At 49.3% G+C, this 14,182-nt stretch overlaps 1 protein-coding gene across 1 annotated transcript in view; it reads right to left on the bottom strand.

Moving 5' to 3' along the window:
• The window catches only part of jag1b (jagged canonical Notch ligand 1b), a gene marked incomplete in the record, with an annotated part of 96,280 nt that overhangs the window by 57,456 nt on the left and 24,642 nt on the right, over positions 1-14,182 (bottom strand). The window contains 4 exon segments of the mRNA XM_031799031.1: positions 350-469; positions 1,522-1,652; positions 7,043-7,103; positions 8,118-8,375. Of these exon segments, the coding sequence (XP_031654891.1) occupies positions 350-469; positions 1,522-1,652; positions 7,043-7,103; positions 8,118-8,375 (570 nt within the window).

Raw genomic sequence — 14,182 nt, forward strand, 5'->3', positions numbered from 1 at the left:
CCTACCCCTCTCACATTAACTACCCACCCCTCTCACATTAACTACCCTACCCCTCTCACAGTAACTACCCTACCCCTCTCACAGTAACTACCCTACCCCTCTCACAGTTGACTCCAGAGTAGCCCTCAACACAGTAACAACCCTACCCCTCTCACAGTAACTACCTACCCCTCTCACAGTAACTACCCTACCCCTCTCACAGTAACTACCTACCCCTCTCACAGTAACTGCCCTACCCCTCTCACAGTAACTACCCTACGCCTCTCACAGTAACTACCCTACCCCTCTCACAGTAACTACCTACCCCTCTCACAGTAACTACCCTACTCCTCTCACAGTAACTACCTACCCCTCTCACAGTTGACTCCAGAGTAGCCCTCAACACAAGAACACTGGTATTTGTCAGGTCCCGTGTTGCTGCAGGTTCCTCCGTTCAGACAGGGCTGTTTGGTCCCACAGAAGTTCAGATCTGAGAGAGAGACAGAGACAGAGAGACAGAGACAGAGACAGAGACAGAGACAGAGACAGAGACAGAGACAGAGACAGAGACAGAGACAGAGACAGAGACAGAGACAGAGACAGAGAGAGATTTAGAGATAGCAGGAACACTGGCTCTTCCAATCACACTGGTACTATAAGTGATTGAGACATTTGTGAGGGTAGTTATATACAGAATATTATGTCTGAGGGAGAGTATCCTTCCTTCCTTCCAGTAATCACTGATTAGACATGTTAGAACACAAGGCTTTCACCACAAGGCCTTCACCACAAGGCCTCCACCACAAGGCCTCCACCACAAGGCCTTCTCCACAAGGTATCCACCACAAGGCATCCACCACAAGGTATCCACCACAAGGTATCCACCACAAGGCCTTCACCACAAGGTATCCACCACAAGGCCTTCACTACAAGGTATCCACCACAAGGCCTCCACCACAAGGCCTCCACCACAAGGCCTTCACCACAAGGCCTTCACTACAAGGTATCCACCACAAGGCCTCCACCACAAGGCCTCCACCACAAGGCCTTCACCACAAGGCATCCACCACAAGGCCTCCACCACAAGGCCTCCACCACAAGACCTCCACCACAAGGTCTCCACCACAAGGTATCCACCACAAGGCCTTCACCACAAGGTATCCACCACAAGGCCATCACCACAAGGCCTCCACCACAAGGCCTCCACCACAAGGCCTCCACCACAAGGCCTCCACCACAAGGTATCCACCACAAGGTATCCACCACAAGGCCTTCACCACAAGGCCTTCACCACAAGGTATCCACCACAAGGCCTTCACCACAAGGCCTTCACCACAAGGCCTTCACCACAAGGCCTTCACCACAAGGCCTTCACCTGTCCAGTTGTTTCTAAGCAGTGGTTCATTCAAGGCAGAGAGGAAGGATTCAAGGCAGGGAGGAAGGATTCAAGGCAGGGAGGAAGGATTCAAGGCAGGGAGGAAGGAAAGGACTATACTATAGGAAAGGACGGGGCGGGGCTAGACGGGGCGGGGCTAGACCTACCTTTGTCACAGAGATGTCCTCCCCAGTTGGTATCGCATAGACACTGCCATGGTTCAACACAGGTTCCATGGACACAGCCAGGGTGAGGATTACACTGGTCACAGTACTGCCCCTGCCAGCCATACAAACACCTGGAGGGCCAACACACAGTAAGACACCTGGAGGGCCAACACACAGTAAGACACCTGGAGGACCAACACACAGTAAGACACCTGGAGGGCCAACACACAGTAAGACACCTGGAGGGCCAACACATAGTAAGACACCTGACACACACACAGTAAGACACCTGACACACACACAGTAAGACACCTGACACACACACAGTAAGACACCTGACACACACAGTAAGACACCTGACACACACACACACACACACACTCACACACAGTAAGACACCTGACACACACACACACACACACACACACACACACACACACACACACACACACACACACACAGTAAGACACCTGACACACACACAGTAAGACACCTGAAGGGCCAACACACAGTAAGACACCTGACACACACACAGTAAGACACCTGACACACACACAGTAAGACACCTGACACACACAGTAAGACACCTGACACACACAGTAAGACACCTGACACACACAGTAAGACACCTGACACACACAGTAAGACACCTGACACACACAGTAAGACACCTGACACACACACACACTCACACACACACACACAGTAATACACCTGACACACACACACAGTATTGTAACTGACACACGCACAGTTAGTCATCTGTATTTAACTAGGCAAGTCAGTTAAGAACTAATTCTTATTTCCAATGACGGCCTAACTCCGGCCCAGCCCTAACCTGGGCCAAGCCCTACGCCCGGCCAAACCTACCCCCGGGCCAAGCCCTACCCCCGGGCCAAGCCCAGCCCTACCCCCGGGCCAAGCCCAGCCCTACCCCCGGGCCAAGCCCAGCCCTACCCCCGGGCCAAGCCCTACGCCCGGCCAAACCTACCCCCGGGCCAAGCCCAGCCCTACCCCCGGGCCAAGCCCAGCCCTACCCCCGGGCCAAGCCCTACACCCGGGCCAAGCCCTAACCCGGGCCAATTATGCGCCGCACTATGCAACTCCCAATAACAGCCGGATGTGATACAGCCTGGCGTCGAACCAGGATCTGTGGTGACGCCTCTAGCGTTGCCTCAGACCGCTGCGCCACTCGGCGCATCTATCCCAAACACACAAGAGATAACCGTTCTGCAAAACACACTGAGATAACAGTTTGTCCCGGTCTAATGTACACAGAGATCAACACCACTCACAGTCACGGACCTGCGTACACACAAAACACACATATTTCATTGGAAAGGCGAGACAAATAACCCCCAAAGCAAAGAGTCGAACATAATTATAGATCTGACTCGTTCTGTGGACAGAGAGCTGCGACTATTCTCTTGCCCCGCGGCAGCGAAGGGATGGACTGGCTCATGAGAAACAGGAACTAAAGTCTTGGGAGAGTTCATTTAAACAAAAAATATATATTTTTAAACTGGGCTCCGCAATTAAACCCTGGCTTGGCAGCCTTTCAGTCACTGATAACAAGGCTTCCGGCCCGGTGGTATGGTGCTGTCCCCTGGGCTCGTATTTTAAAAAGAGAACTGATCACTACTCCTGGATGTATTGAAAACAGGCACTGATCATGCATCTCCCCGTCTGTGGGGAAAGCAGCCCAGAGGAAACAGGATCAATAACTGCAGTTTGTGTACACCAGTAAAGTGGTAGAGTGCACCCTAAACTACCTAGAGAGGTCACAGCTTACAACACGAGTACACAGGGCCTCTCAAAGTGGGGGGTGGGGGGGCATGGAGGTACTGTAGGGGATCTGCAGATTGATCTGAAAATATATGTAAACAATTTTAAAATATATAAAAACACAGTGCCAGTCAAATGTTTGGACTCATTCATGTTTTTTTTTCCTTCTACATTCTAGACATCAAAACGATTAAATAACACATATGGAATCATATGAACTCAACAAACAAACAAAAAAGTGTTTTCAAATTTAAAAATGTAAAATTAAAATAGACAGCTTTGCACACTCTTGGCATTCTCTCAACCAGCTTCACCTGGAATGCTTTTCCAACAGTATTGAAGTTCTGTTGTTCCCACATATGCTGAGCACTTGTTGGCTGCTTTTCCTTCACTCTGTGGTCCAACTCATCCCAAACTCTCTCAATTGGGTTGAGGTCGGATGATTGTGGAGGCCAAGTCATCTGATGCAGCACTCCATCACTCTCCTTCTTGGTCAAACAGCCCTTACACAGCCTGGAGGTGTGTTTTGGGTCATTGTCCTGTTGAAAAACAGATGATAGTCCCACTACGCCCAAACCAGATGGGATGGCGTATCACTGCAGAATGCTGTGGAGGCCATGCTGGTTAAGTGTGCCTTGAATTCTAAATAAATCACTGACAGTGTCACCAGCAAAGCACACCCACACCATAACACCTCCTCCTCCATGCTTCACGTTGGGAAGAGATCATCCGTTCACCTACTCTTCATCTCACAAAGACACAGCGGTTGGAACCAAAATAAATCACAAATTTGGACTCATCAGACCAAAGGACAGATTTCCACCAGTCTAATGTCCATTGGTCGTGTTTTTGTCCACACTTTTGACTGGCACATACAATTTACAAAACACCAAAAAATACAACATTTAATGAACACTAACAGATGAAACATATTTTGGCCAAGGGATCTGTGGAAGAAGTTTAGAAGGTGTAATACAATACAATATTAATTAATCTACCATTTCTGTTCTTAACTCTGGGCAACATGGGCCTGGGAGGCTCACAGGGATATTGGTATCCACAGTAGTACACCAATTATTCATTTTAGTAATACTTATTGTATCCCCCCCCACCGCCCAAATTATTATAATTTTTTAAAACAAAAATGCGATTGTGATTTAGGTTTCAAACCTGATAAATTCCCTTATAGAATTGCAGGATATAAAGCAGCAATAATAAATTAAATCTGTAAAAATTCTGTAAAAATCTGTAAAAATTCTGTAAAAATCTGTAAAAATTCTGTAAAAATCTGTAAAAATCTGTAAGAATCTGTAAAAATTCTGTAAAAATCTGTAAAAATTCTGTAAAAATCGGTAAAAATCTGTAAGAATCTGTAAGAATCTGTAAAAATCTGTAAAAATCTGTAAAATTGCAGGAAATTAGCTTGAAAACAGATGAATTAATCTCTCCGATGCCAAGAGGGGCTTCGTCCAGCCATGTCCTGCCAAAGCCACAGCAAAACTTCTCATATGCTATATTGTGTTATGATTATGAGGCGGTACCAGATTAACATGTGCCATCACAAAAGGGGATTCCCAACCCCCGAAAGTTTGAGACTCCCCTCTGCCCTAGAGCTCTGCACCCATCTCTACCTGGATATACACTTATACACTTCCTCACAAGGATTCAATAACAGTGGAAACTCCCTCCAGTCAATGGTTTCATCCACCCTGTTTCCTTTAAAACCCTGATGGGGTTTGCATAAATATAGCCACACCTAGCTAGACAACAACAACACAGACCAGGACCGTTGGGCCTGGAGCGGTTTACTGTCATAAGGGGAGGGCCACACCAAGTCCGTGTCCTTATATAGTGCACTGCCTTTGACTAGAGCTCTGGACTAGAAGTAGTGCACTATGTAGGGAATAGGGTGCTCTTCGGGACGAACGACAAAACATTCAGTGAAAAGCTAGTGACGTCAGAACGTGGAATAAATAACATGGCTGAAATTAAAAATAAAAAAATGATCAGTTAAGGAATGCTTGACTTTGGCATGTGGCCAAACCAGAACAAAGCCAGGCTTGTCATCCAGAGAAATAAACACAATATACCTAAACCCTGAACTGTAGAGACACAGCTTCTTTAGGATAGTACTGCTGTTGGTTCCATGGGAGTCCTCTTTTCCCACACTAAAGTCAATTCTCTGTTCCACAGATGAGAAGCATGGTGGTGGTGGTGTGAAAGTTATTCTGTCATCTCTCATGGTTCAGCTTGGAAACAATGCCCCTCATTCCTTTCTATACCATAAACAGCCTTAATAAACCGTGATCTACATTAACACACACACACACACACTATCGTACTCTGGGTGGTGGTGGTGGAGGGGTGGGGGGACTCATCGTACTCTGGGTGGTGGTGGTGGAGGGGTGGGGGGGACTCATCGTACTCTGGGTGGTGGTGGTGGTGGTGGAGGGGTGGGGGGGACTCATCGTACTCTGGGTGGTGGTGGTGGAGGGGTGGGGGGGACTCATCGTACTCTGGGTGGTGGTGGTGGTGGTGGAGGGGTGGGGGGGACTCATCATACTCTGGGTGGTGGTGGAGGGGTGGGGGGGGACTCATCGTACTCTGGGGTGGTGGTGGAGGGGTGGGGGGGACTCATCGTACTCTGGGTGGTGGTGGAGGGGTGGGGGGGACTCATCGTACTCTGGGTGGTGGTGGTGGTGGTGGTGGTGGTGGAGGGGTGGGGGGGACTCATCGTACTCTGGGTGGTGGTGGTGGTGGTGGTGGAGGGGTGGGGGGGGACTCATCGTACTCTGAGTGGTGGTGGTGGAGGGGTGGGGGGGACTCATCGTACTCTGAGTGGTGGTGGTGGAGGGGTGGGGGGGACTCATCGTACTCTGGGTGGTGGGGGGGACTCATCATACTCTCGCGGCTCCTGTGACGGGGTCGGGCGCCTGCAGTCTGACTTCGGTCAGTCAGTTGAACAGCGTCTCCGGTGCAGAGGTCGGAGGTCAAGGAGCACGGTTTGGCAGGTCATGTTTTAAAGGACACATGTCTCCCAGCCCATTGGGGGAGTTGCAGCAATGAGACAAGATCGTAATTGGATATCACGAAAATGGGGGGGGGGGGTGAACTTACTTCATTAAGATGTGGTATTTGGCCTCACTGCTATTAGTCCATACAAACTCACTGAACTGATGTGGCTCATTCAATGGAATGGATTTATTGTAATGTCAGTTAAGTTGAATCTATAAATCACAGCACATATTGTACACTTCCTGTTTCACTTCCTGCTTTGATCGTAATGGCCGCCAGTCCCCCCATTATGCCATCACTGACTTGAATGGGGACCTCGTTCTGTTCATTACGTTTCTACGGCAGCACATGCAGCAAGGAGAGGAGGAAAGTACAAAAATGGTAGTGTGCTATGCGAACAGTTATTACAGAGATCGTGGCCAATTGGCTGGCCAATTACAGTCATCCAATTACAGTCATCCAATTACAGTCAGCCAATTACAGTCAGCCAATTACAGTCATCCAATTACAGTCATCCAACATGACAGTCATAACCCTACTCATAATAAATATCATGGCAGACGCAATGAAGCAAAAACAGAATCCACTTTAGTGACGAGAGTGAGAAGAGAGGAGGAAACAGAGACTGAGGAGGGGAGGAGGAGGGAGGGAGGGAGGAGGGAGGGGTGGAGGAGGAGGAGGAGAGGAGGAGGAAGGGAGAAGAGAGGAAACAGAGACTTACTTGCAGTCACCTGGCTCTTTGCAGTGTCCATGTTCTGTACTGCAGCCCTGCCGACAAATGGCTGGAGGGGGTGGAGGGCAGGAGGAGGGGTGGAGGGGAGGAGGAGGAGGGGTGGAGGAGGAGGAGGGGTGGAGGAGGAGGAGGGGAGGAGGGGAGGAAGGGGGAGGGGTGAGGGATGAAGAAGAGGAAAGGAGGGGAGGAGGGGAGGAAGAGAGCAAGAATTAGCATATGTCAGTGAATATCTGAAATGTTGGCAGTTTGGCATCTTCCGTCTGTTGACATGTGACACATGCAGGTACAATACCCTGGGAGTTTATCAACCTGTTGAACGTCCTTCCTACTGTGTTCCAAACGTAACATTTTCCCTTCACCCAGAAACAGTCAATGTTATCATAACTCCATAGCCTCACGGCATACAGACAAACTGTCCCCATCTCTCTTTTCCCCCTCTCTCTGTGTGTAGAGACTGTCTCTCTTTCCCCCTCTCTCTGTGTGTAGAGACTGTCTCTCTTTTCCCCTCTCTCTGTGTGTAGAGAACTGTCTCTCTTTTCCTCTCTCTCTGTGTGTAGAGACTCTCTCTTTCCCTCTCTCTCTGTGTGTAGAGACTCTCTCTTTCCCCCTCTCTCTGTGTGTAGAGACTCTCTTTCCCCCTCTCTCTGTGTGTAGAGACTGTCTCTCTTTTCCCCTCTCTCTTTGTGTAGAGACTCTCTCTTTTCCCCTCTCTCTGTGTGTAGACGGTCTCTTTTCCTCTCTGTGTGTAGAGACTCTCTTTCCCCCTCTCTCTGTGTGTAGAGACTGTCTCTCTTTCCCCCTCTCTCTGTGTGTAGAGACTGTCTCTCTTTCCCCCTCTCTCTGTGTGTAGAGACGGTCTCTCTTTTCCCCTCTCTCTGTGTGTAGAGACTCTCTCTTTCCCCCTCTCTCTGTGTGTAGAGACTGTCTGTGTGTCTACAGATGGCCCTCTCCCTCCCAGCCTACCGGTGATAATATCCATTCAACCAGAAGAACCACCTTTAGGTTGAACCCTTCTGCCAAGGGATCTCAAGAGGTCAGCAGGAAGTAGACAGCATTTACATACGTGTGTTACATTCTAGTCCAGACCAGCCCTCCAGACAGGTCTTGTTCCCGTTGTAGTCGCAGGTGTAGTGCCCGAAGAACTCGTCTCGGGGTCGGCAGAACTTGTTGCATCCGAAGCCGTAGTAGTGCTCGTCACAGCTGACCCGGATCTGATAGTCAAACTGACCAATAGGACCGTTGTGGCTGAGCTTCTGCCACTGATGGCTGGGGTTGATCATCCCAGAGTGGGACGCCTTCTCAATCACCTGACCATCACCACCTAATGGGTCATAGATATACAACCAGTTAGAATATATTAGATATAGATATACAACAACGTTAGAATGTATAGCATGGCTGGGGTTGATCATCCCAGAGTGGGATGCCATCTCAAATCACCAGCAAATGGAAGGTTCAGAAAAAACACAATCAATATCAGCTACATTGGTGGTAGAAAATAAAAAAATGGAGGATATTACAGGCAATTCTTGACTTACTTGATTTTAGCTCCGAGTGGAGCAAATGGCCCTCGTTCTTTAATCAAAACTCCTATCTGATTGGTGAGAAACACCTCGTCTATGTAGACAAGGTGAATGTCCTGGAGAATGGTAGTATGATGTGCTGGATTCAATGGAATCATTCATTCAGGACAGGCCCTCCCTCTCTCCTTCCCCTCTCGCTGGTTGGCTTGTGGCAACCCTCTACAGTCTCCTTCCCCCTCTCGCTGGTTGGCTTGTGGCAACCCTCTACAGTCTCCTTCCCCCTCTCGCTGGTTGGCTTGTGACAACCCTCCCTCTCTCCTTCCCCCTCTCGCTGGTTGGCTTGTGACAACCCTCTACATTCGTCTCCTTCCCCCTCTCCTGGTTGGCTTGTGACAACCCTCTACAGTCTCCTTCCCCCTCTCGCTGGTTGGCTTGTGACAACCCTCTACAGTCTCCTTCCCCCTCTCCTGGTTGGCTTGTGGCAACCCTCTACAGTCTCCTTCCCCCTCTCCTGGTTGGCTTGTGGCAACCCTCTACAGTCTCCTTCCCCCTCTCGCTGGTTGGCTTGTGACAACCCTCTACAGTCTCCTTCCCCCTCTCGCTGGTTGGCTTGTGGCAACCCTCTACAGTCTCCTTCCCCCTCTCCTGGTTGGCTTGTGACAACCCTCTACAGTCGTCTCCTTCCCCCTCTCCTGGTTGGCTTGTGACAACCCTCTACAGTCTCCTTCCCCCTCTCGCTGGTTGGCTTGTGGCAACCCTCTACAGTCTCCTTCCCCCTCTCCTGGAATGCAGTGATTGGTTTTCACCAGGCATACATGGGACCCATGTCATCCAAAAGGTTATCCTTTTGACTCATCTGTCCATAAAAACACATTCTTCCACGAGTCTTAAATGATCATTCAGGTGTTTCCAAGTTCTTTTTTTGCAAACTTTGAGTGAACGTTTTGGATGAGATTGATCCCATTATGTCTGGAGAAAACCAAACACTGCAATGCTGGACGACTTGCCATAGTAGGAACCATGAGTTCTGCTCTATTATCAGAGTATTCTACAGGAGAACGTCAGCCCATCCGTCTCTGAGCTGTAGCTGAAGTGCAGCTGGGTCACGCAGAAAGACAATGATTCAAAAACACACAATCAAGACATGAAAATGATTAAAAAGCAACAACAAAAAATTAAAATGAAAGTTCTGGACTGGTTTAGTCAAATCCAGACCTAATCCCAATTGAGATGTTGTGGCAGGATTTGAAACGAGCCGTTCATGCTTGGAAACCCTCAAATGTCACTGATTTACAGCAGTTCTACGTGGAAGAGTGGACCAAAATTCCTCCACAGCCACGTGAGAAACTGATCAACAACTACAGGAAGTGGTTGGTTGGAGTCATTACAGTTAAATGTGGCACAACCAGTTACTGAGAGTAAGGGAGCAATTACTTCTTCACACAGGGGAAAATGGGTGTTAGATAACTTAATTAAATATATAAATATGTCTCCATTTTATCTTGTTATTTGTAAACCCAGGTTCCTTTTATCTAATACTATGTGTTGGTTGAAGATCTGATCACATTTGGTATCAACAAACAATATGCAAAAATAATTAAATACTTTCACGGCACTGTACCTACATTTAAATATCATGTTTAAATAGTTTGGGAAGACCAACATTGGCTGGGCAATTCAAGCAAAGTCAATATGCGGTAATAATGTATTGGGCCTATAGCCTACTGCACAAACCTCATTGCTACAGAAATGTTAATAATGTTAAATTATTCCCCCAGCCATCTACAGTAAAACGCAGGCTCTATTCCCCCAACCATCTACAGTAAAACGCAGGCTCTATTCCCCCAACCATCTACAGTAAAACGCAGGCTCTATTCCCCCAGCCATCTACAGTAAAACGCAGGCTCTATTCCCCCAGCCATCTATAGTAAAACGCAGGCTCTATTCCCCCAGCCATCTATAGTAAAACGCAGGCTCTATTCCCCCAGCCATCTACAGTAAAACGCAGGCTCTATTCCCCCAGCCATCTACAGTAAATTCAGTCTCTATTCCCCCAGCCATCTACAGTAAAATCAGTCTCTATTCCCCCAGCCATCTACAGTAAACGCAGGCTCTATTCCCCAGCCATCTACAGTAAAACGCAGGCTCTATTCCCCCAGCCATCTACAGTAAAACGCAGGCTCTATTCCCCCAGCCATCTACAGTAAAACGCAGGCTCTATTCCCCCAGCCATCTACAGTAAAACGCAGTCTCTATTCCCCCAGCCATCTACAGTAAAACGCAGTCTCTATTCCCCCAGCCATCTACAGTAAAACGCAGTCTCTATTCCCCCAGCCATCTACAGTAAAACGCAGTCTCTATTCCCCCAGCCATCTACAGTAAAACGCAGTCTCTATTCCCCCAGCCATCTACAGTGAAACGCAGTCTCTATTCCCCCAGCCATCTACAGTGAAACGCAGTCTCTATTCCCCCAGCCATCTACAGTAAAACGCAGGCTCTATTCCCCCAGCCATCTACAGTAAAACGCAGGCTCTATTCCCCCAGCCATCTACAGTAAAACGCAGGCTCTATTCCCCCAGCCATCTACAGTAAAACGCAGGCTCTATTCCCCCAGCCATCTACAGTAAAACGCAGGCTCTATTCCCCCAGCCATCTACAGTAAAACGCAGGCTCTATTCCCCCAGCCATCTACAGTAAAACGCAGGCTCTATTCCCCCCAGCCATCTACAGTAAAACGCAGGCTCTATTCCCCCAGCCATCTACAGTAAAACGCAGGCTCTATTCCCCCAGCCATCTACAGTAAAACGCAGGCTCTATTCCCCCAGCCATCTACAGTAAAACGCAGGCTCTATTCCCCCAGCCATCTACAGTAAAACGCAGGCTCTATTCCCCCAGCCATCTACAGTAAAACGCAGGCTCTATTCCCCCAGCCATCTACAGTAAAACGCAGGCTCTATTCCCCCAGCCATCTACAGTAAAATCAGTCTCTATTCCCCCAGCCATCTACAGTAAAATCAGTCTCTATTCCCCCAGCCATCTACAGTAAAATCAGTCTCTATTCCCCCAGGCATCTACAGTAAAACGCAGGCTCTATTCCCCCAGCCATCTACAGTAAAACGCAGGCTCTATTCCCCCAGCCATCTACAGTAAAACGCAGGCTCTATTCCCCCAGCCATCTACAGTAAAACGCAGGCTCTATTCCCCCAGCCATCTACAGTAAAACGCAGGCTCTATTCCCCCAGCCATCTACAGTAAAATCAGTCTCTATTCCCCCAGCCATCTACAGTAAAATCAGTCTCTATTCCCCCAGCCATCTACAGTAAAATCAGTCTCTATTCCCCCAGGCATCTACAGTAAAACGCAGGCTCTATTCCCCCAGCCATCTACAGTAAAACGCAGGCTCTATTCCCCCAGCCATCTACAGTAAAACGCAGGCTCTATTCCCCCAGCCATCTACAGTAAATTCAGTCTCTATTCCCCCAGCCATCTACAGTAAAACGCAGGCTCTATTCCCCCAACCATCTACAGTAAAACGCAGGCTCTATTCCCCCAGCCATCTACAGTAAAACGCAGGCTCTATTCCCCCAGCCATCTACAGTAAAACGCAGGCTCTATTCCCCCAGCCATCTACAGTAAAACGCAGGCTCTATTCCCCCAGCCATCTACAGTAAAACGCAGGCTCTATTCCCCCAGCCATCTACAGTAAAACGCAGGCTCTATTCCCCCAGCCATCTACAGTAAAACGCAGGCTCTATTCCCCCAGCCATCTACAGTAAAATGCAGGCTCTATTCCCCCAGCCATCTACAGTAAAACGCAGGCTCTATTCCCCCAGCCATCTACAGTAAATTCTGTCTCTATTCCCCCAGCCATCTACAGTAAATTCAGTCTCTCATCCAACAAACGTGCTGCATCAGAATGAGTCAACAGAAATCTACTTTGACTGTACAGCATCATAAACTTTCCAACACAACACTGTAGCACTTTCCACTACCCTTTAGTCCAGACAGACGGTCAACATGGTACTACAGTCCTTCTAGGTCATCTCCTATGTAAACCAACCCCCCTCCCCTTGTTCTGCATCTCCATTACACCCCCCCCCCTGTACTGTAGTTCCATTACACCCCCCCCCGTACTGTAGTTCCATTACACTCCCCCCCCACCTGTACTGTAGTTCCATTACACTCCCCCCCACCTGTACTGTAGTTCCATTACACCCCCCCTGTACTGTAGTTCCATTACACTCCCCCCCCTGTACTGTAGTTCCATTACACTCCCCCCCACCTGTACTGTAGTTCCATTACACCTCCCCCCCTGTACTGTAGTTCCATTACACTCCCCCCCCCTGTACTGTAGTTCCATTACACCCCCCCCCCTGTACTGTAGTTCCATTACACTCTCCCCCCCTGTACTGTAGTTCCATTACACTCTTCCCCCCCTGTACTGTAGTTCCATTACACTCTCCCCCCCCCCGTACTGTAGTTCCATTACACTCTCCCCCCCCCCCCCCCTGTACTGTAGTTCCATTACACTCTCCCCCCTGTACTGTAGTTCCATTACAGTCTCCCCCCCCGTACTGTAGTTCCATTACACTCTGCCCCCCCCCCCCCTGTACTGTAGTTCCATTATACTCTCCCCCCCGTACTGTAGTTCCATTACACTCCCCCCCCGTACTGTAGTTCCATTACACTCCCCCCCCGTACTGTAGTTCCATTACACTCCCCCCCTGTACTGTAGTTCCATTACACCCCCCCTGTACTGTAGTTCCATTACACTCTCCCCCCCCTGTACTGTAGTTCCATTACACTCTCCCCCCCCTGTACTGTAGTTCCATTACACTTCCCCCCCCCCCTCCCTGTACTGTAGTTCCATTACACTCCCCCCCCTGTACTGTAGTTCCATTACACTCCCCCCTGTACTGTAGTTCCATTACACTCCCCCCCCTGTACTGTAGTTCCATTACACTCTCCCCCCCTGTACTGTAGTTCCATTACACTCTCCCCCCCTGTACTGTAGTTCCATTACACTCTCCCCCCCCCCTGTACTGTAGTTCCATTACACTCTCCCCCCCCCTGTACTGTAGTTCCATTACACTCTCCCCCCCCCCCTGTACTGTAGTTCCATTACACTCTCCCCCCCCCTACTGTAGTTCCATTACACTCTCCCCCCCCCCTGTACTGTAGTTCCATTACACTCCCCCCCCTGTACTGTAGTTCCATTACACTCCCCCCCCCCCCTGTACTGTAGTTCCATTACACTCCCCCCCCCTGTACTGTAGTTCCATTACACTCTCCCCCCCCCCTGTACTGTAGTTCCATTACACTCTCCCCCCCCCCCTGTACTGTAGTTCCATTACACTCTCGCCCCCCCCCTGTACTGTAGTTCCATTACACTCTCGACCCCCCCCTGTACTGTAGTTCCATTACACTCTCGCCCCCCCCCGTACTGTAGTTCCATTACACTCTTCCCCCCCCCCTGTACTGTAGTTCCATTACACTCCCCCCCCTGTACTGTAGTTCCATTACACTCCCCCCCCCCCCCCCCTGTACTGTAGTTCCATTACACTCTCGCCCCCCCGTACTGTAGTTCCATTACACTCTCCCCCCC

The sequence above is a fragment of the Oncorhynchus kisutch genome, linkage group LG20, assembly GCF_002021735.2.
Source record: "Oncorhynchus kisutch isolate 150728-3 linkage group LG20, Okis_V2, whole genome shotgun sequence".
Taxonomy (NCBI): Eukaryota; Metazoa; Chordata; class Actinopteri; order Salmoniformes; family Salmonidae; genus Oncorhynchus; species Oncorhynchus kisutch.